Consider the following 21,521-nt stretch of genomic DNA (forward strand, 5'->3'; position numbering starts at 1 on the left):
CCTGCTGGGGATTTTGCTTTGAAGTGCTCTGCCAGAAGTCCGAAAAATGTAACTATTTACATGAACACAGACAGCATTCAGGTAAAGACATTGCCCAGCTATAACCGTGCTTCAAAAAGCAACTGTGTTTTTATATATGTTCCCATCCACATAACTGCTGCTCTGTGGACAGAATAAAAAGGAGGAAATTCCAGCGTTTCGCTTTTTGTGCGGGAATGCCCACCATTGTATAACTATGTAATATGAAGTGGCATTGATATCAATGAGTTCTGGTGGCATTTAAAAATCACAAGCCCAAAGAAATACTATTTTTTTAATATCACCAGAACCTACAGATGGCAATATAGGAACACCTCAAACAAATTACTGTTGGACCTGGCCCTTTTTGCAAGTTTATCCCCCAACTTTTTCCCTTTTGCCTCCTATTTTTCTGACCCTTTTTGTTGGCTTTAGGACTCTGGGCACTTCCCACTGCTAATCAGCTCTAAAGTGGATATGCTCTCTGTGTAAATTGTAATTCTATTTGATTCTCCATGATTGGCATATTTGATTTAGTGATAAGTCCCTAGCAAAGTGTGCTGTGTGTGCCCAGGGCCTGTAAATAAAATGCTACTAGTGGGCCTGCAGTACTGATTGTGCCACCCTAGTGAGTGGCCCTGTAAACGTGTCTTAGGCCTGTCATTGCAGTGTCTGTGAGTGCAGTTTTAAACTGCCATGGAGACCTGGAAAGTACACCCACTTACCAGACCCTAGCCTTACCTTTTACTAAATGAAAGATACCACTAAGGAAGTCCCAAGGTACGCCCATGGGCAGGGCGCAGTGTATGTGAAAGGTAGGAGATGTACTGGTGTGTTTTACTGCCAAATTCGTTTTTCACCATTGCACAGTCTAGCTCGCCGATAGGTGATCATTGGAACTGCCTTGTAACATTTTACAAGTGTAAATTTCTATTTGGACCAGCTAGAGAATTGAAGTTTGGGCTCTCCGAGCTCAGGATTTAAAAACACATCTTCTAGTAAAGGTGGTATTTAAATTGTGTGTTTGAAAATGACACTTTTAGAAAGCGGGTATTTCCTTGTTTAAGATTCTTGTGCGTCTGTCTGCCTGTGGAATCAACGTCAGGTTTAGACTGACATTGGACAATTTGTGCATTCACTCTAGACAGCTATGCAAAGGGAGTTGAGGTGTGCCATGCATACCCTGATAGCCCATAACCAGGTTGATGGGCCTTCCTGAGTTACGTTGGTGGAAGGAGCTGTCACCTGCACCTGAATATGTTTGTGCCTGGCCTTTCACAATGCTGTCTCCACCCCCTCTGGTGTGTCTGGAGCCAAGACCAGGCAAAACAAAAGACAATCCTTTGAAGAAGGCCTACTTCATAAGTCAAAAGGGTATAAGTATCATACCTAAAACCCCAGAATTTTAGAATACTTCTGGATCAAGAGGAACCTGTGCAAATGTTAAGAGCTAAAGAACTGTGAGGGGGAGTACTTTCACTTTTCTGTGTGTTGCTTTGCTGCGTTGGCCTGCAGTTGATGCTTCTGCTTTGGAGAGGAAAGCACTGGACTTTGTTTTGGAACCTGCTTGTGAAGTTTCTCCAGGAGCTTGTGTGTGCGTGTTTCCTGTTGGAAGTCTCAGGGCCATAAAATACTTCATCTGCAGCATCTCTGAACCCACTGCTGGGAGTTCTGACCTGTCTTGTGGTGCCACATCCAGTTCTGGGCCCTTGAAAGTTGTTCTTGCTGCAAAGACCTGCCTAAAACCATCAGAATCGATGGATCGCCCTTCCAGCACCTGTTTTTGCCATCGCGCAGGAGCAATTTTCACGCACCACTGGCATGTGGCTGAACAAATTGACGCCGTTTCTGTCAGCGGTTGAAGAAACTGACGCAGTCCGAGTTCAGCTCACTATGTTTCCAAAGTCTGAGACCCCCACACTGAGTCTAACGCAAGCCCTGCTGTAAGAATCAATGCATCGTGGGACCACAGCTGAAGAAATCAACACAGCGTCTGTTTGCTGGCGCCGCATCAACGTCCAACTGCATTTCCACACATCGCACCTATGTGGCAATTATTTCAGCCGCATCACCCGCAGACCAGAACCAGATTTTGATACATTGCATCCCCCTGCAGTCCAGATTCGACACAACACTGACCTGACGCATCGCCTCCCGTGCATCTCTGTGTTTTCCGACACTTCTCTACTCTGCAGATGTTTTGTCTTGTGGATTTTGAGGCATCTCAGCTACTTTGTGTAAAATCACTGCATTCATTGAGTTCTATGGACAGAATTGCTTGAAACCTTTTAAAAGTCATATTTTGAGTTTTGTATGTTGGATAGTTGTCACTTTGGTCTTGTTTGGATTAGATAACAATACTTTATTTTTCTAAACTGGTGTGGTGTCCATTTGCAGTGTTTCACTGTGTGTGTTATGTACAAATACTTTACACATTGCCTCTGAGGGGTTATCCTAACTTTTCATGCTACCAAGGGGGTGAGCTGGGGTTATCTGGGTGAGTAACTCTCTTTTCCTGACTAGAAGAAGGGTCCCTAATCGGACAGGGTGCAAGCTAATGCCAACAAGAGACATCGATTTCTAACAATTACATGTCCTGTGTTTTTCATTTTAACTGTTTATTTGTGTGCAATTAGCATGAAAATAAACTATTTTTCAAACAGGGATAGGCTTTTTAAGAACAGTAACTGGAATATTGGACTACACTATTTTGTTGTTGACAGTGTAAAGAAAAGTATTTTTTATGTAGCATATATGGTTTCAGCTACAACATACTTTGCTACCCTAGAAAACACAATTGGAAATTATTGAAGCCACTACCAGCAAGCAAAAGTTTACTCTGGACCCTGAATGTCGTTAGAATGCTGAGCTTTCATAACTAGACTGTTGATTACACAATAGACAGCAGTTATGCTCACAGACTGTTGAAGTTACTGTCAGAAATAAAAAGCTAATAGCATGCTTTGATTGCATTAGAATGTTCAGATTTTCCATTGCTTCCACAAATAGGAATCACAGTGAGAATCGCCTGTGAATGACAGCGCCCTCTGCGTTTCTTTGTGTTTCTAAAATTCTGGTCAACATTATTTCCTTATATTTTCGGAGTTTCCTTGTATTTTCCACAAGAGTCCACATTCCCCCTCCTACTTAAATCCTCCATTCTGGAAGTACCTCACCAGAAGGCCGTGCTTGAACCATATTATATTGAATGTATTGTTTTTATGTATTTCTATTTCTAACTTGTATTTTAACTTTTCATTTACTTTACCAGTAGGTATTGCATATTGCAAGCTTGTGTTGGCACATAGAGTTTCTGGGCTCCAGTGTGATTTTCATTGTAGTCTTCCTGCTCCGTAATGGTTACATTGAGTGTTTTTACTGATGTACATTGTTTGACTAGCAATAGCATCTTGGCCACAGCCCTCGTTCCTCAAAGTTTAGAACATGCAACAATTTAAATTAGTCAGATGGGAGGACAATCTGCTGGTAATTCAAGCCCCTGTGCATTCGTTTGCACACCACCCATGTACAGCTCCAGACACTCTGTCCGATGAGTGCCAGAGGCCTAAATAATTCAAGTCCTTGGTCCAAACTTGCTGTAAAGAATTTTTCTGCCTCACTCTCATCTATGTGACCCCCCATCTCAACGCATCTTTAGATTACAACCTTGCCAAATTAAAAAACTGAATTGCAGGTGTGCTGAACAATAGAATTCCAGCATCCACCTCTGGACGACACCATCTTCATCCTCTAGTGCTCTTTTATATACAACAGCTCAGAGATGCCAAACATCATGCTAAAAAACACCTATTCCCAATTCTTCTATATTCAATTATTTTGCAACCTGCATCCTTTACTCTCGCAATTCTAGAAATGACTTTTTTGAGATTGTCCATTCTCTACCGAACCCCTAATGCTGCTCTGACAGTTTTTAGTCCTCACAAGCACTCGTTGACAATCTTTACACCACTTTTGCTGACAAAATTGAATCTTGCAACGCCTTCCCTGTATCTTCTGCTAGAAATGACAATGCCACACCTGTTACCCTGCAATTGGTGGTCTTTCCAACCCATCCTGAATTCTAAATTGATTTTGGACCATACTAAGCAGGGTTATTCATGCATTTTGGATCCCCTCGGGATCCCTACCCCATCCATTGTCTTCCTCTTGGAACAAGTAACATCACTACCTGGATGCAAGCCCTAGGGCTTCTTCTGTTAAAGAAACATTCAGCAGATCCATCTGTTTTGAGCAATTTTCGACCCATTTCTCCATTTCCTCTCCCTATTAAAGTGCATGAAAATAACAGAATACAAAGTATTCCACCTTTTTGCAGTCCAATCATATTCTTGATACTGCTCAGCTACGATTGAGACCTTTGAAAAGTACTGGATCTGCCTCATTCTCAGTCTAATTGACTCCCTTTCATGCAAGTGGACAAGGGTAGCTACGCCACCCTCATCCTTCTTGATCTCTTCCTTGTCTTCAATTCCGCTTTCACTTGACCATCTTTTAGACCATCTTTTTGCATCTGCAATTCAGAGAGAGGCTCTTGTCTGGATTTTCTCATATCCTCGCAATCGTGCCCAAGCATTTTATCTTCCCCCATTATGCTCAGATTTCACTTTGTCATGGGGTCCTAAAGAGTTTCTGTCCTCAGCCCCACTATGTTTAATCGATATGCGCTCTCTCTCTGGCTAGACTCACTCAATCCTCCATTTTCTTTTGATTTGGTTGCACATATGGCATTCAAATTTGGGTCGAACTTGATGACCAAACCCCTGTGGCAAAGAAAAGCTTTAAAATTTGCATTTTCAACTTCATCTCATGGATGAATAACAGTTGCCTCAAACACAACACAGATACAACCGAGATAATTCTGATTAGTGGTAAAGACTAGTTTCAGTTTTGGCCAGCTGGTTATTGTCCTCTCAATTCGGTGTTTTGCACCTTCCAGCTACCCCCATCCATTTCCTCGGTGTCTGTTTCATTCAAGACCTGTCTCTTACATTCGAGGTCAATAACATCTTATATCTTATCCACTTGTTACCTCCAATTGCTCGCTGTCTGGTAGCACAAGTGGTTATTTTAAGCTGCATGACTATTTCAACTCTCTGTTATCTTGGCTCTAGTTACCACCTAATTGTGCAACTCCAGCACAACAAGTTAAAAACACAGCTGTTAGATTGATTTTCCGCCTTCAGTCTCATTCTCGCCTCCACTCCACGTTTCCAATCGTGACATTGACTCCCCATCACAAAAAGAATCACCTTTAAGCACCAGTGTTTGGCTCATTGGGTCTATCATGAACTAGTCCTGTTTATCATTAAAATAATTTTTCACATTATCCCTATTCTTGCCCCCTGAGACCCTCTTCTTCTAAATCAGTGCTGGTTCTATTGCACCGCTGTGTCCATGCGGGCAGTTGGGCCTTTTCCGTGCATGCTGCTAAACACAGAAACAGTCTTTCATCACACCTCCGTGTTTTTAACGGATCTTTTCCATTCGAAAAAAACTTTCAAACCTGTCTTTTGTTTGCCTTGGGTCTTCGGGTCAATAAATGTGCCTAATAATGTTGTCTTTATGAGTAATTGCAAAAACCCTCAGAGACTGTTGACGCTTTTCCTGCAATGTTCACTAATCAGTGTGCCCAAATTGCATTTTGAATGTTCCCGTTTTGGTTTAGGTTTCATGAAGGGATTTTTGCCCATTTAATAAAAAAATGGGCACTGATGAAACTCTGCACACGCTGTCTTTATGATGTAATTTAACAAAAACATGGAAAATATTACATGACTGCCTCTGAAATACCAGAGCATTTCCTGTGATAAAAGAGCCCAAGCAGACATGTAATATATACTTATGTGTGTGCATGTGTGTGCGTGTGTAGGGCCAGAGAGTGCCTAGACAAGTGAGCAACGTTCATGCTCCTGCCTCTATTGGATTTCTATATTATTTGCCACGAAAATGGGATGTGGTTTCAAGAAGTCTAAGTGAGCCATTGGTGGGCTAATGAACTAGCAGTTACAGTCTATCTTTGCAGTACTTCAGTAATGTTTCCCCCTTGCTTGAGAGTAAACAGGAGAACAATACATAAACGGGTGGCACTGTGGCAAGCTCTGCTAAATGTGAAGGAGAGGCAACCGTGTGGAAGTCTCACTGGTTGATTTGCTTCTATTCCTTGTCATGGTCTGGCTTGACAGCGCAACTGCCTCCAGACAATTATATGACCATCACTAGAGAAAGGGTTTGGCTCCGCCCACATGTTGGGAGCCAGCAGTACATGTTTTGATTGGGCATAAGTTGTGTGCTTCCACACAAAAAAGTGCATGCCCTCCGCACAGCTGTAATCATTTTGTTTATTCATCCAGTTGCCTAAGGTTGAACTTGAACACACAAGACATTGTCATGCTATTAAAGTGTCTTAGATAACTAGATAATGTATGGTGTTTTTCTCTGGCAACAGAACAGATAGGAGGGATATTTAGGTTTGGATTGACAGTGCAACTGTCACCTGACCTTTTAACCTACACCAATATTAATCTACAGTTCTTTGCTTCCGCACAAATACGTAACCATTTCCATGCTTTTTACTTGTCATGCTTCACATTTCCATACAACATTCCTTCAAAGCCAGACTGCATTGACAATGCTTACACTTTTTAGCGATGGGTGGTCATCTCCAGATACCTAGTCAAAATGTTTTTGGATATTTTTCTGTTATTACTCTGAATTACATTGATACCTAAGTTATTACAAAAAATAGGAGGATATTGTAGATATTTTCGCTATATATAAGACTGGAAAAAATTCTAAATTGAAATAATTTGAAAGGTAAAATGTGAATCATGTAATCTCTTCAAGAAAAATGTATCAACGACATGTTTTACAAAAACTAGATGTGCTGGTATTGATTTATGAAGATTCATGAATAATTAAAGTCCATTTGTCAGAAAGCCTTCACAAAGCTTTATTAAGCTAATTAATGAGACAGAATGTGTCTGAGGTCGCTCATTGTCTGTCTGAGAGAGAATGGGGTGAGGCAGATCGGGGAAGCCTACTCCTTTTGGGTCAGCCTTGGCCTAATCTGCCAATGGGTGACTAATCTATAGTGGCACAGATGAAACAAAAAGATTATAAAAAATACTGCATAGCTTAATTCCAAGTTCTTGGACAATACGCAAGCCTTTCCCTAATTTTATTCCTCTCAGTTTTGTCATCATATTTGTAATATGACGAGAACTCCTCGAATGATGTCAATTGAGATTCAGACAAAATCTCCCTCATAAGTCTCACTGAGGTTCAAAAACATCTGGGGTGTCCTGTTGTCTTCTGGTGAAGAGAAGAGAACTAGCATTTTATGTCAGACTGCTCCTGTTTGGGTAGGGATGGACCTGCAGAGTTGTGGTACCCGCCTATGCTATTAATGATGAGCTAGTGAATGATGGAAAAGGCTGTCCACGTCTAGTTTCTTAAAAGTGTTTATTATAGTTTTTGCTTTTTGTGTAGCAGATGCACAACTGTTAGAATTGCAGCATCTACAATGATTGCAGTACTGCTGCTTCATAGTGGAGCAGTGCAATTTTGGTTCGACTCTTTTATGATTGATTAGGCCACATATACATTTACTTAGGGCAGTATGTATTTATGTGATCTAAAGTGATTAGGAGCAAAGTGCACTCAAAGCAAAATAGGAAATGCATTTACCATGTAACCTCGATATTTATATGTGTGTATATTAACTCTTTCCTCACAGGAACAATGAATTGCAGTTCTCATATATTTACTTGTGGTTTGGATAATACTATTAATCTTCATGTATTTATGTACTCATTTAACAAATTGTATCTTTAGAACATAAACAGGAACTATGATTCAAGTGTATATATTGTTTCCTAAACATAGTAGGTTCCCTTTTGGTTTGGTATCCGATATCTGTTGGAAAATAGTTCATCAAAATAATTTTCTGATGTGATCTTAATACCTTATCATTATTAAATCCCTGCAATTAGTGTACTGCATTCTAACCCACTGAAGGAAGAGCACATTAAAGAAGGATTAAACAAGTACTGTTGTATGGGCAGCCAGTTACCATGACATGTTGTGTTGACATGTTTTGAATTTGTAGTCATGAGAAAGATAATCATAAGCCTAGTAAAATGAGAATCTTCCTTTTATGGGTCAAAAATGTTTTCGTTTCTTGGTTCTGCGACTCAATCAGCTATGTTTTCTGGTCAGTTATTCATTCTGGTCAGGGTCAATATATTTACTGGACATCCAAATTCAATCTTATCTGTTAAAAATGTAGCTTTTGTGTTTGATCATAAACTTTCTTTATCAGAGCAGGTGAAGAAAGTAACTTCTACTTGTTTCTTATATCTCAAAATACTATGAAAAGTACACACTCTGTGGGGCCAAGTCATATAACTAATCCGAGATAAAATCCTAAGCGTACTACTTTTGGTATTCACCTGCCTCCGAACCTGCACACCACCCGCCGAACCTAACATCAGCAACAGCAACCTCAAGTGCATCCTCCTCAACACACGCTCCGTCCACAAGCATGGCGTCGAACTCTGGGACCTCCTCGACTCAACGGCACCAGACGTCGCCTTTCTCACAGAGACCTGGATGAACGCATCCTCCTCCCCAGATATCGCCATAGCCATCCCGGACGGTTACAAGATCACCCGAAAGGACCGCACCAACCAAACCGGAGGAGGAATCGCCATCATCTACAAAAACACCATCAACATCACAACCAACGCCGAAGACACACTCTCCGCCGCCGAACACCTACATTTCCAAATTCACACCGACCCCAAGACCACCCTAAGAGAAACACTCATCTACAGACCCCCAGGCCTGCTCACTCAATTCAGCGAAACCATCGCCGACTTCATCGGCCCGCACGCCTTAGCCTCACCAGAATACATCCTCCTAGGGGACTTGAACTTCCACCTGGACAAAAACAACGACAACAACACCACCACCCTGCTCGACAACCGGGCCAACCTCGGACTCAGGCAACTGGTGGACACACCCACCCACCTCGCCGGCCACATGCTCGACCCCATCTTCTCCGCCAGCAACCACGTCGCCTTCAGCCACTCCACAGAAATACACTGGACCAACCACAGATGCATCCACTTCACCTTCAAAAAGAATACACCCCACCGCCGCACACAACAAATCCCCCGCAGATGCTGGAGCAAAATCGCCACAGACCAGCTCCTCTCATCACTGAGCCAGAACCCGCCAGCCGACACCTCTGACCCCAACGACGCAGCCAACAACCTCTCTCAATGGATCACTAACTGTGCCGACGACCTCGCTCCACTGAAGAACCTCTCAGGCAAGACCGACAACAGAAAAACCTCATGGTTCACAGATGCCCTCAAAGAATTAAAGAAATCCTGCCGGACCCTCCAAAAAACCTGGCGCCACGATTGGTCCACAGGAAACATGACAGCCCTCAAAAACGCCACCCTCAAAAAACCACCAGCTGATCCGCACCACCAAAAGGACATCATTCAAAGAGCAACTAGACAACAACATCCACAAAAGCAAGGAACTCTTCAACATCGTCAAAGAGCTCTCCAACCCCAGCGCCAGCAAGAACGATATCACTTTTATGCACTTCCCTTCTCGGGTTCCATGTTCTTCTTCTGCTGGATTGTTGGTGGCACCATGCAGTAAAAAGATCAATGCAGCAGGAAGATCATTTGGTTTTTAGCAGACAAATTGTGGAGTCTGGTCTTTGTTACCCTTTGTCCGGACATTGTTCATCATAGATTTAATAAAATGCTCAAAGCATGTATTTTGTTAAACCCCATATATCTAGCTGAGTTGTCTGTTTGTTGTTGGCTAAATTATTTAGCACATCGCACCCATTTGTCAGTTATCGTTCTGTAATACAAACAGCCTTTCATTTATTCAACCTTGATTTGTAATTAACCCTTTCTTAAACAGTTGGCACTTAATCTAGCACTACTTTCCATTACAAACTGTTTTGCTCAGTATTCATATCCATTGTCACTTTTTGTATTTTATATTGCATTCATATACATTAAACAATGTTTTGTACTTACTACTTATATGGTAAGCTTCTACATTATTGTCCATGGCAAGTATTCCAAGCTTTACTCTGCACCTGAAAAAGAGATATTCAATATGATCAATGTTGAAAAAAATCAGAAATCTTTCATATCAATATTTTACATCACTGTAATAAAGATTTGGCTTGTTACTTTAATAATGGACATTAATGAGACACATTCATTTGCTGAATCTGTGAATCTAACACCTGTGAATTGATGCTCCAGTATTTCTCGTGCTGATGGTGGGATAAGCTCTGGGGCATTTTGGGCTGGTGCTTTGAAGTTTAATATAAAGCTATGCACATTTCTGTGCTTAATTAAATATAAACGCAGATCTGTTTTTTGAAGGAAGAAATTAAGCAATGTATAAAGAAATACTGAAAAAAAGAGAACAATCACGCAAAATAAAGTGTTCTAAGGCGCATGGAATTATACAAATTGTGTGCTGCGGAATGAAGATAAGCTGTTAAGACAGGATTGAGAACATCAAGTAAATTGGACACAATTATTCATTTTAAGTTTATTACAATTGTGTAATAACATTTCAGAGGTACCAATGTTTGTAACAATATGATATTCTGCTGTATGTTTCAAGCCCTTACGCTAATCCACAGTAACACGAAATGGACTGCTGTGTGTTTTGATGTATTTATTTACTTATTTATTCATTTATAAAGTTTTATATATCGCGAACATGACCCATGGGGGTATCAGAGCGCTTTACAATAAAAGAACATACATGGTTGAGGTGGTATACAAACACATCTAAGCATTAGATAACCTACAGTTATAGAGCAGAAAGGGCTGTGATATAAGTCTTACAAACGGTAGACTATACCAATCCATCTTAGATAGGTAGTGGTGAAAGGATCTTAAAGATGACTCAGTGACCTCCTGTAATTAAAACTTAGGAGATGAATTTGTTCTTTAATAGTCTTTTTACTTCCTTTTTGAATGCACTAACAGATCTGTCAGCATATGGTGAACATGTACTACTGGTTCCTGCTGCATTCGTTCAGAGAACAATTGGGCTCAAGTTGAAAAGCAAATGTTTTTATTTTTCATTTATTTAGCATTTGCTTGTGTTGTGCCTAGACCCACCAGTGACACAGCACATACATAGATCAGTGGCATAATAACATTATGCTGTAGAAGTGGTGATAATACAGAGTATAAAACAAGTATGAAAAATCTGAAGTGATACACTTAAAGCACACTTAAAGTGTATGTGTGTATAATCAGATCTTTCTTAAAGAAGACTATTCCTACATACATGTATCTACAGTCCTTTTTGGTTATACACTTATATTTAACATACAACACCTCTACTAATACAGTAATATAGCATAGATACATAAATGGAAAAGGCACCATTAAATAGAGAATAAGATGTAACCGGTATAACAAGCGAGGCAGATGTACAAGAACACAATAAATTCAAATTAGATCTGATTTCGGCATTCGAAACAAAGTCCCCCATCTGGGTAGCATCTAATTGTAATACATGCTATACTCCAGATTTATTGATGAACGAAAGGATTTAGAAAGAGAGGGGGAGAAACATGTTTTTCAGTACTTTTTTGAAGAAGTGGGTGGAAAAGCACAGATATAGTACTAACTGTTCTACATTTTAGGTGCACAGCCAGAGAAAGATTTAGTATGCATTTTTGTTGAAATCAATTATCTCAATGAGAAGAATGGCAGACCTCTGAAGCTGATGAAGTCCTTCTGAAACCTTAGATTCCATTACATATAAGGAGTGGTCATAATGAAAAAAGTACTGTGCTAAGCACACAGGCTTACACATAGTTCTGGCTTCAATTGGGAACTGCTCAGAGTGATCAATATAGATACACTGTGATTAAAGGGTTCTGTCACAGAATTAATTCAGGCTTCACCATGAAATATAGATTTGAGGATGGTCTGCAAGACTCTGCATGAATTTTTGAAATACCAGTCAGAATCGATAATCGGAATCTGAGGAGGAACAAAACCTGAATTACTGCTTTAAGGTCCTATTCTGGTAAAACAAGGTTTATCCAACTAATCAGTCCGAGATCATGATTGGTCTTATGGCCATGATACTGATGTGTTTGTGAAGATTCAGGCAATGTCCAAAATTAAACAAAATCAATTTGGCACTTTCCATTAAGGTCATAGTTCAGTTTAAAATATTAGTAGAGGCCAGCCAGTCTCTAACCAGTGTGGTGGAGAATTAGAGTGAAAACATTAGGACGTCAGTTTTGTTAGGCTTAAATTGAAGATAATGTGCAGTCATTCAACACTGGATCCTGTCTAGGTATCTTTAAAAGGAAGGGGATAATTGCAGCAAAATGATCCTCAAATAAACTAAAAGTTATGTAGTATGCCAAAATCTTTAAACCGAGGGCAATTGATCCTAAATAGGCCACTTCACCATAAGAAAGAGTGAGCATTAACACGGGCTGCATAACTTCTAGCAAGGATTCAGCGAAAAAACCTGGCAATTTCTTACTCAAGCTCTGAAAAGCAACTGTCAAATGGAAGCTTTTCAAGGTGAATACATAGTAGCAGATGTTCCTCTGTCACTTAGACAAAATTCTTAATAATTGTAGTTTGGAGTTTACCCAATTTTATGCTCATTCACATGCCACTTGCAGCTAGGATTTTTATCCCTTTCAAAAATCATAACTTTTGTTTTCATAGGATTAACTAGAAAACATTTTTCTCTATTGTACTCATTTAGATTTGTTAACAATCTTATACAATCGATCTTGATCGAATAACATGATCATATTGTTAGCATGTTGAAAAATGCTCAAGTACAGGAAACTACATTTTGCTGTTAGTAATATAGTGAAGTGAAACTCAGCACACAATAAGCAGATAATATCCTAAGGAGTGTCTTCCCAATCAATCACATCTTAACCAGAAAAACGACATTCCCTGGTTCAATCAAGCTTTACACAAGAGACAACACAGAATATTAAGCAACCTGTCTCTATTTGGGCCCTAGCATATACCTGTAGTATGTATGTGCTCATACACAATACGGCTGTGCAACCTTTGAAAGTGTGTCTTTATATTCTAAAGTTCCAAAGCAGATCATGCTATTAAAGTCATTTATTTTCTGCATATTTGTGGGTCAGCAACTATAACTGTTGAGATAAATCAAGATGTCCTCTAGCACAATCTTTTCAACACCAGGTCCTCCTCTATGCCTTACTGGCAGCAATGAAAGAAAGGTTTTTACACGTATTTAGATGCCATAGATGATGGTGTACTTTCAGAAAAAAATTAACTATCCCTATTTAATCATTATTTAGGGCTTGAAGGAAGAAATGTGCTAAAGCATCTTCCTAAGGTGGAAGTGACAATAAGGGAAGAAGAAGGGGATGTTGTTATTGTAGGTGAATAGCCACTATAAAAGGTATGCTTGAGAAAATGTAATATTAGAAAGTAAATATGGTTGTAGAAAGACATGCACTTTTCCCAAGGGTACTGGTAGAGGACTATATGCCACACTTCGATCCCCAGCCGATACATGTATACAAAGTACAATCACAGAAGAAATTATATCAATTAATAGAAATGGCAAGACAGCAAGAAAGGCAGGAGTGTCTTTTATAATCATGGAAAACTCGATCCTAGAAGTAACTGTGAAAATCGAGAACGTTGTGACATAAACGCAAATAAATCTATAACTTCAAGTAATGATAACCAATAGCTAATGGTTATGGTAGCACGTGACAAATCTAAATTTGAGTCCACTAGGTAGAAATGTATCAGTGCGGACAAATATAGCCCCTGTTAACGCTGTGGCAGTAAAAGACATGCTGTCATTTAAAAAAACTGGGCAGGATGGACCAATCCTGCAATAAATGAAATTGTGCCATGTTGTAGGGCAGGAGGTAATGAAATGAATTGGGGAGTCCAATAATGTCTGGGAACAAACTGTGCAGTTGTTGGAATGTGAGGAGAATTATATGTATGTGCAGGCCATTTGGGAAAAAGGGAATCACTCACATTTCATAGTGAACATTTTAAATGTGGAAAAACAAAGGATGGTTGATTCTCAATCACCTTGCTCTTATATTGATGATGAGGAAATAGAGAAGCTAAATGGGGGAATGCTGTCCAAGTTTTGAGGTTTGCATACTACAAAAAGTTAACTTAGTTTGTACGTGAGTTCCAAGCTAGACTGAGCTGTAAGGGTAATAGCACGAGCGAAGCTACAATTTATGTGGCAAGGATTAATTATGTCTTTTGCGGGGAGCAGAACAATTTAGCTGCAGTTTTAGATCCCAAGAACTCTGATCCAGTTATATGTTCCAGATAGATAAGATATGTGTCAATTGACAAATGGGGCTGGTAATGTATCAAGGATTTTTTTTTTAAACTTGGGTAAGCTAAAATTATATATATGGTGGAGTATGGTGTAATTGTTTTGGGTGCAGCCACTAGCACCTTGTGAGAGCCCACCTTTAAAGTGATCCAGCGGACATGGTGGCAAAGTGTTGGTGTTTCAAATTTTTTTTTTTAAAATGCTGGATCACCGCTTACCTGGAACAGTGAATCTTGTCACAAATGATGGACTGCGACTTCGCAGGAGGCGTCTGCTTACTGAGGTGGTGCCTCGGTCCTGTTCCGGGATGTCAGTGGTGGTGTGAGGGGACAAAGGAACTGCTGCCTGCGCAGAGATTGAGCCTCAGAAGATCAAAGGCAAGCAGAGGGGGTAGGAGCAGACACCGTCCACTTGGGCCAGCACTAACGCCAGGTGTCTGTTCCGCACGGACTCACACAGCTGAGTCTGGGCCGTATTTTCCCCAAAGCAGTCCCTGCAGTGCATCCAACCAATCATAGAGGGACACTGTGTTTTTAAACTGAGTCCGGCAAACAGATCACTACATCACGGCATCTGAGGAAGTTTGTAAGAATGAAACGAGTCATGCCGAGTGATTTATAAAAGCGCAGTTTCAACTGGAATCCCTGTGTATGCTCAACTTCTTGCCGAAAGCGAAGGAGTATGGTGTAAATATATATATATATATATATGTATATATATATTCAATGAAAAAACCATTGGCTATAGAACATATATAGTTAGGAATTTGCATTTACAAAACCTTATTTTACTCGCATAAAACCATTGAAATTCCATATATAGTTAGATGCGCTAACTATATATCGCGCACCCGCAATCCACTGCTGATGATGTCACATATTACATCATTCATGACATGGTCAGTGACATCACTGATGACATCACTGATGACATCTCAAATGACATCACTGATGACATCACTGATGACAACACCCAGTGACTGTATGTTTCTGTAAAGTTAAAATATGTCTCACATATTGAAGAATGAGTGGATGTATAAATGTCTGGATGAAGGATTTAGTAGGTGCATGACTGATTGTATGAGGGAGTGATTAAATGTGTCTCACTGAGTGCATGGGTTAGTGATTAAACTGTATTAATTTGTGCATCATTATATCTGTTGTTCTGTAAACTGCTGCATGTGTTGATCAGTAGCTATATGAGTAACTATATGGGTTATTGATTGGTTGCCCGAGTATTTGTATGGGAGACTGAGTATGTGTGTGAGTGGCTGGGAGGTGTGTGACTCTGTGCATAGATGTGTGAACAGCTGATTCACTAGATGTATGGGTTCAAAACTGCATGTGGAAACAACTGTATGGGTGGTTGACTGTGTGCATGAGTGTATTGGTGAGTGAATGGATATCTCAGTGCTACATGTCAAAGTAAGTACATATGTAAAAGACAGTACATGTGAGAGTTGACATATATAAATAACTGTGCATAAGAGCCAGTGAATGTGTGAGTGGCTGTATGGATCATTGTGAACTTGTATCAGGGATTGTATAAGAGAGAAAATATGTGTTAGTATATATTTGAATAAGTAAAGTTTGTATAACTGTATAGTTGAGGAAATGGAGGTGTGATTGATTGTTTGCATGACTGACTAGTTGTGTGAGTAACTCCATGGATGAGTGACAGTCTATGAGTGTCTGTTTACACTGATTGTATCTAAGGTTATATTAGAGTCTGAAGAGGTTCATTGTATTATCACATGAATGATATCATGAGTGATGTCACCAGTGATGTCATTTGAGATGTCATCAGTGATGTCATCAGTGATGTCATTTGATATGTCATCAGTGATGTCATCAGTGATGTCATTTGAGATGTCATCAGTGATGTCATCAGTGATGTCACTGACCATGTCATGAATGATGTAATATGTGACATCATCAGCAGTGGATTGCGGGTGCGCGATATATAGTTAGCGCATCTAACTATATATGGAATTTCAATGGTTTTATGCGAGTAAAATAAGGTTTTGTAAATGCAAATTCCTAACTATATATGTTCTATAACCAATGGTTTTTTCATTGAATTTTCAAGGTTTTGTAAATGCAAATTCCTAACTATATATGGACTATAACCTATGGTTTTTTCTGTGAATTTCAATGGTTTTTTAATAGCAAATATCAAAAGCTGTCAAATGTGAAGTACGTGATAGGTAAAAACGTTTTCGTGTTTATGCACGCTGATGTGCTTTGAACGCTGCCCCCCCCCCTTCTTTTCTCTCTCTTTGCAGATAGTGAACGGTAGTTAACGCAGACCTTTACCCCCGTTGTAATCCGTCGTACCTGCTTGTCTCTCCATTTGATTGATTGTTATCCAAGCATTTACTGTTTTAGAATTGGTTCTCTTTGGATCATTCTCTATTTACAAACAAGCACAAAGTCGCAATACTCTGTTTAGTCTTTGCAGATAGTGAAAAATCGTGTAAAAAAATAAAAGTAATCAAGCAAAATCAGTAGACCACTAATTCGATCTCTTTTTGACCTCGGTAAAATACAAACATTAGGAACAACCCTTCATGAGAAATACGAAAATAGTGAAATGAACTGAGCTCCACACCATGAGGGCTGCAAGACAGCTCGACTCCGCCACCCACCCCGCCCAAAATAACGACAAACCCTATGCAAATATTATAAATATAGACAACACACCAGCAAAGAAACAGGGTAAAACATTTTATTAAATAACTATTTACATAACTATTTTATACTTTTTATTGCCCGATCCGGCTAGCTCAATCGATCGAGCATGAAACTCATGCACTGATAGCAAGCGTTGAGAGTTTGTAGAACGATGCCTTCAGATTTTCCACATACGGTGTAGTAGCGCGAACTGGGAGGGGGCGTTTGGATCCTGCCCCTTCCCCAAATAAGATTTTCATACGTGAATGTTCGTTCATGCTTTTTGTCCCTGAGTTGCTTCGATGTCACTGCCTTACACAAATGGCATAAGTCCTGGATGTTGAGTGCCATACTTCAGAGTTCTAAGCAGCGCTTGTAACACTGTTTAAACCTTATTTGCACCTGCTGCAGCTTCACTATTCAAAGTAAGTGGGGTCCGTTTGTGCACCTGACTGCATTGGAAAACAATGTGATACGGTGCCTCCCTAAACCGCTTGACGGAGGCCCCCGAGGGGCGGTGAGATGGCCCGGACTGAGAGGGGGCGCTTGGCTCCTGCCCCCTCCCCAAGTCGTGTTGCCCTGGTGTGGCCTGAGATCGCCCCCGACATAGGCGGCCGGCTCCCGGGGTCCGGCGGAATTTTTTCCCTTTTGATGACTCTTCCATTCTGGACCTTGTCCCACAATCCGTTTGACCTGAAGACACGCTGTAGTGGGGCGCCCCTTTACCGTTTTAGTTGCCATTCCGCCCGCTTTTGGTACTCTGTGCCTCTTCCGCCATTCAGCTGTTTACCGCCCGCTCTTGCGACTACAGCGTCTCGCTCACCATGTAGTTGAGTTGCTCCCGCTCTTAAAATTTAACCGAACTTTTTGGACTGCTGAAGGCGGTTGTATTCCGACCGCTGGTTGGTGGAGACATTTTGACTATATTCTGGACCTGCGTTCTCGCGTAATGCGTCATATGACGCGCCGCGTTAGCGCACCCGGAAGTGCTCCGGTGCGCAAGGCGCAGCTTCCCGGAAACGATCCAGAGCGCGCCACGCAGCGCGTAACGTAAGCATAACAGGTCATGTGACTTGTTAATAAAACTTTTCATTGGTTCATTTTACTTTTGTTTTCCTAATGATGTAAGACTAGGTCATGTGACCTAAAAATAACACTTTTCATTGGATTAAAACATTTTTTTTCCCAAACGATGAAAGCCCCACCTTGTTTCTGGATGTTTCAGACTGAAGCTGGCGTCACCATGAGAGCACCACCATCTCGTAGCTCCGTCGTGGCCATTCCGCAAGCAATCATGGCAGCCGCTCCCCACCAGAAGCCTGCGGGAGTCGAGGGCCCCCAAGACTTTTGTACAATCTTCAAGGCTGAGGGGACGCTTTCGAGAATGGAACCCAAGCCCTGGCAGACAAGCGTCCGAGTTCCAAGGTGTCCCAGGGCCATTTTACTGGACCAGGCCCAAATCCGAAGAGCCGGCCGCCATTTTAAGAGTCCTGTGGCAGCCGCCTATCGCTGCACCGCAAGAGTGGGAGCAACTCAACTACATGGTGAGCGAGACGCTGTAGCCGTAAGAGCGGGCGGTAAACAGCTGAATGGCGGAAAAGGCACAGTGTAGCAAAAGCGGGCGGAATGGCGACTGAAACGATAAAGGGGCGCCCCACTACAGCAGACGAGCCTCCGCCATGTGCTTCAAAACTGCATACGTATCTCGTGATATCAAGGTTGGGCAATCAGTACACAACAAGCAGTTACGAGTCCCATTTACACCGGCGCCATTTTGGGCGCGGCCGGGCAGGTCCAGGATCTAGTCAAACATAACAAATGAGGCTGACGTCTCTGAAGCAGTTGACGCACAGCAGGACATAGCAAATAAACATGAAGTCTCTAAAGCTGTTAACTCACTGCAGGACAAAACAAGTGAACCTGAAACCACTGGAATAATTGTCGCTCAAAAGAACAACACACAAAACTCTATAGAGCCTGAAGAAAGAAAAACAAAAGGGCACTGTAGTTTCAGACACACTTAACACTAATGACTAAACAAAGATATCGTCTGTTTATGAAGCAGTTATCATGTTCACAGAATTGACAAAGAAGTGTGCAGACACCAATGCTATTAAGAAACACAAGGAAATCGCTAACGCATCAGCATTCTCGGAAGAGGTTGACACAGATAACATCTTAAGGAACAAAGAAAGACAAAATAAGGATGAGGAAGTTATCACTTTAGTTTTTTCATCAGCTAGCGACAGCAAGAAACATATTGTAATGGAGATTAGAGAGGCTACGGATGGATAAATAAATTATCAAAAGAAATGGCTACTCCCCCCTTTAGCAGATTAGCTAAATCTTTGCGTAATTTGGGCATAAAAGTTATATTATTGTTGTTGTTGTTGTTATCGTTATAGTTTCCGGAGAAGTATAATTCACCAATAGTTTTCTTTGTAGATGTTTTCCCATTAACAATCCCAGTTCCATCACCCGCCCAGGATATCACCACTGTTCCCCATGTCATAAAACCTTAGGATGTTCAATAACTGAAACAGCTAATATGGGTTTACTTACAGGGGACATCTTTTGTTCTGTTTTGTAAAGTAAAACTATTGTGAACGCAAGTATTATACATAGTAAGTGTTTAATATAGCATTTGTCAGTCATTGGTTAAGCAGCTAGGACCTGTTCACTCTTGACACCCCAGGTGCTGTGTATGTTGCACTATAGTGCTGCATCGAGAATACGGACAACCCTATTGATGTTGATTTTCCATTATTGATTATTGTAAAGAAATGGCGACTCCCCCCTTTAGCAGATTAGCTAACTGTTTGCGTAATTTAGGCATAAAAGTTATATTATTGTTGTTGTTGTTGTTATCGTTATAGTTCTAGTTAATTTCCATTCAGAGTGTCCTACACAGCACCACTCTAGGTAAACACTACTTTATGTAAAACCTGGGACATAGCACTCATTGGAACTATAGTTGGTCACCATGGGGTTTAAAGAAGGGATGGTTCTTCACCTGGGTGCCTTCCACAACTCAGCACGTTGTGCTGCCTTGGGACTATTCGCACAAAAGACAGCTTCTGACCATTGTTGTTTTTTTTTATCAAAAAATGTTTAAATATATTTACAGTTTTTGTTGCGTTCGTTATATTTAAAAGTTAATAAAGTTTTATAATCCAACTTTCTTGGAGTACTATATTTTTTTTTTAAATCGGGTGAATGGGGCCTTGAATCGGGTTATTGTCATGTGTGGGCTTTGCAAGTGTACTGCTACAGGATCGGACATTTCAAACTCAAATGCACGTTCTTTTTCTTACCTTTCCGAAGCATGGAGCGCAATAGCAGGCAGAGAAAGGGTGATGCACGTGTTGAACACTGCCTGGCCTGGCAAGTTGCTGGCAGTGCCCCCCCGCCCGCTCCTGAAAGAGGGCACACACACACCGCCGCCCCGAGTACTTCACAAATCTTTAAAAGACCATGCGCTTGTTCATGAGGCTTAAATGGTTTATCACCCCTTCTAGAACCCCTGCATCGACCCTCTGACGTTTCCTGGAAGAATTAGCACGTAACACAATACCAAACCCTGTCAGCTGAAACCCCCGAGGAATCGTGGGGCATATTATCAAGGGGGTTTATTTCCGCTTTTTTGGCTTTAAAAGCCAAAAAAAAGGAGATAAAATTATCTCCCTATTACCAAGCTGTCGCTAACACCAGTTAGCGACAGCTAAAAGGAGATAGCGACCATCTTGGGCCCCGCTTTGCATGTCAGTGATATTTATCACTAATGACATGCAAAGTGGGCGTGCCAAGATGTTAGCGACTGGAAACAGTCCCTAACCATCGCTATCTCCTATTACCAACTTTTGGAGATATTCGTGCTAGGCGCGAATATCTCCAAAAGCTAACACCTGCCCTGAGCAGTTTTTAGCCATGTTATCCAATGGAAGGTGGATAACATGGCTAAGAGCATTTGCTGGATAATGCATGAATATCTCTGACTTTTCAGCGATATTCATGCATTACGGCCATTTTTTATCGCATTTGCGATAAACCTTGCTAATAGCAAGGTTTATCTGCGATAAAATTCGCCGATGTGCGGCGATAATTTTTGTCTCTAAACAAGTTAGAGACAAAAATTATCGCTAGTTGTTGGTAATATGCCCCCGGATTTTTCCTTGCAGGAATCGGGAGGCGGAAGACTAGCACTGAAATCAGTAGGCTCACGCCTGAATCGGGAGGGTTGGCATGTCTGGATTCTCTACAGCTGGGGCCATAAACTACATCCGCAGGGCTAGGTGATAGCCTGGGTCCGGCCTGGACAATCGGACACAGAGGAAGAGGAGTGTCAGAGGGTGCGGTAGTGAATAGGGTGAAAGGGAGGTGTCGGGCGGGCACAGAGTGTGATTATCA

At 41.1% G+C, this 21,521-nt stretch overlaps 1 protein-coding gene across 1 annotated transcript in view; it reads right to left on the minus strand.

Annotated features, from left to right (window-relative positions):
• Positions 1 to 21,521, minus strand: part of SYT12 (synaptotagmin 12) — an 858,259-nt gene that overhangs the window by 546,204 nt on the left and 290,534 nt on the right. The window contains exon 2 of the mRNA XM_086957847.1: positions 10,110 to 10,171. Coding sequence (XP_086813973.1) covers positions 10,110 to 10,143 — 34 coding nt within the window. The 5' untranslated portion in view covers positions 10,144 to 10,171. The remainder of the gene's footprint in view (positions 1 to 10,109; positions 10,172 to 21,521) is intronic.

Source organism: Lissotriton vulgaris, chromosome 2_1 (genome assembly GCF_964263255.1).
Source record: "Lissotriton vulgaris chromosome 2_1, aLisVul1.2, whole genome shotgun sequence".
In the NCBI taxonomy this organism is placed as follows: Eukaryota; Metazoa; Chordata; class Amphibia; order Caudata; family Salamandridae; genus Lissotriton; species Lissotriton vulgaris.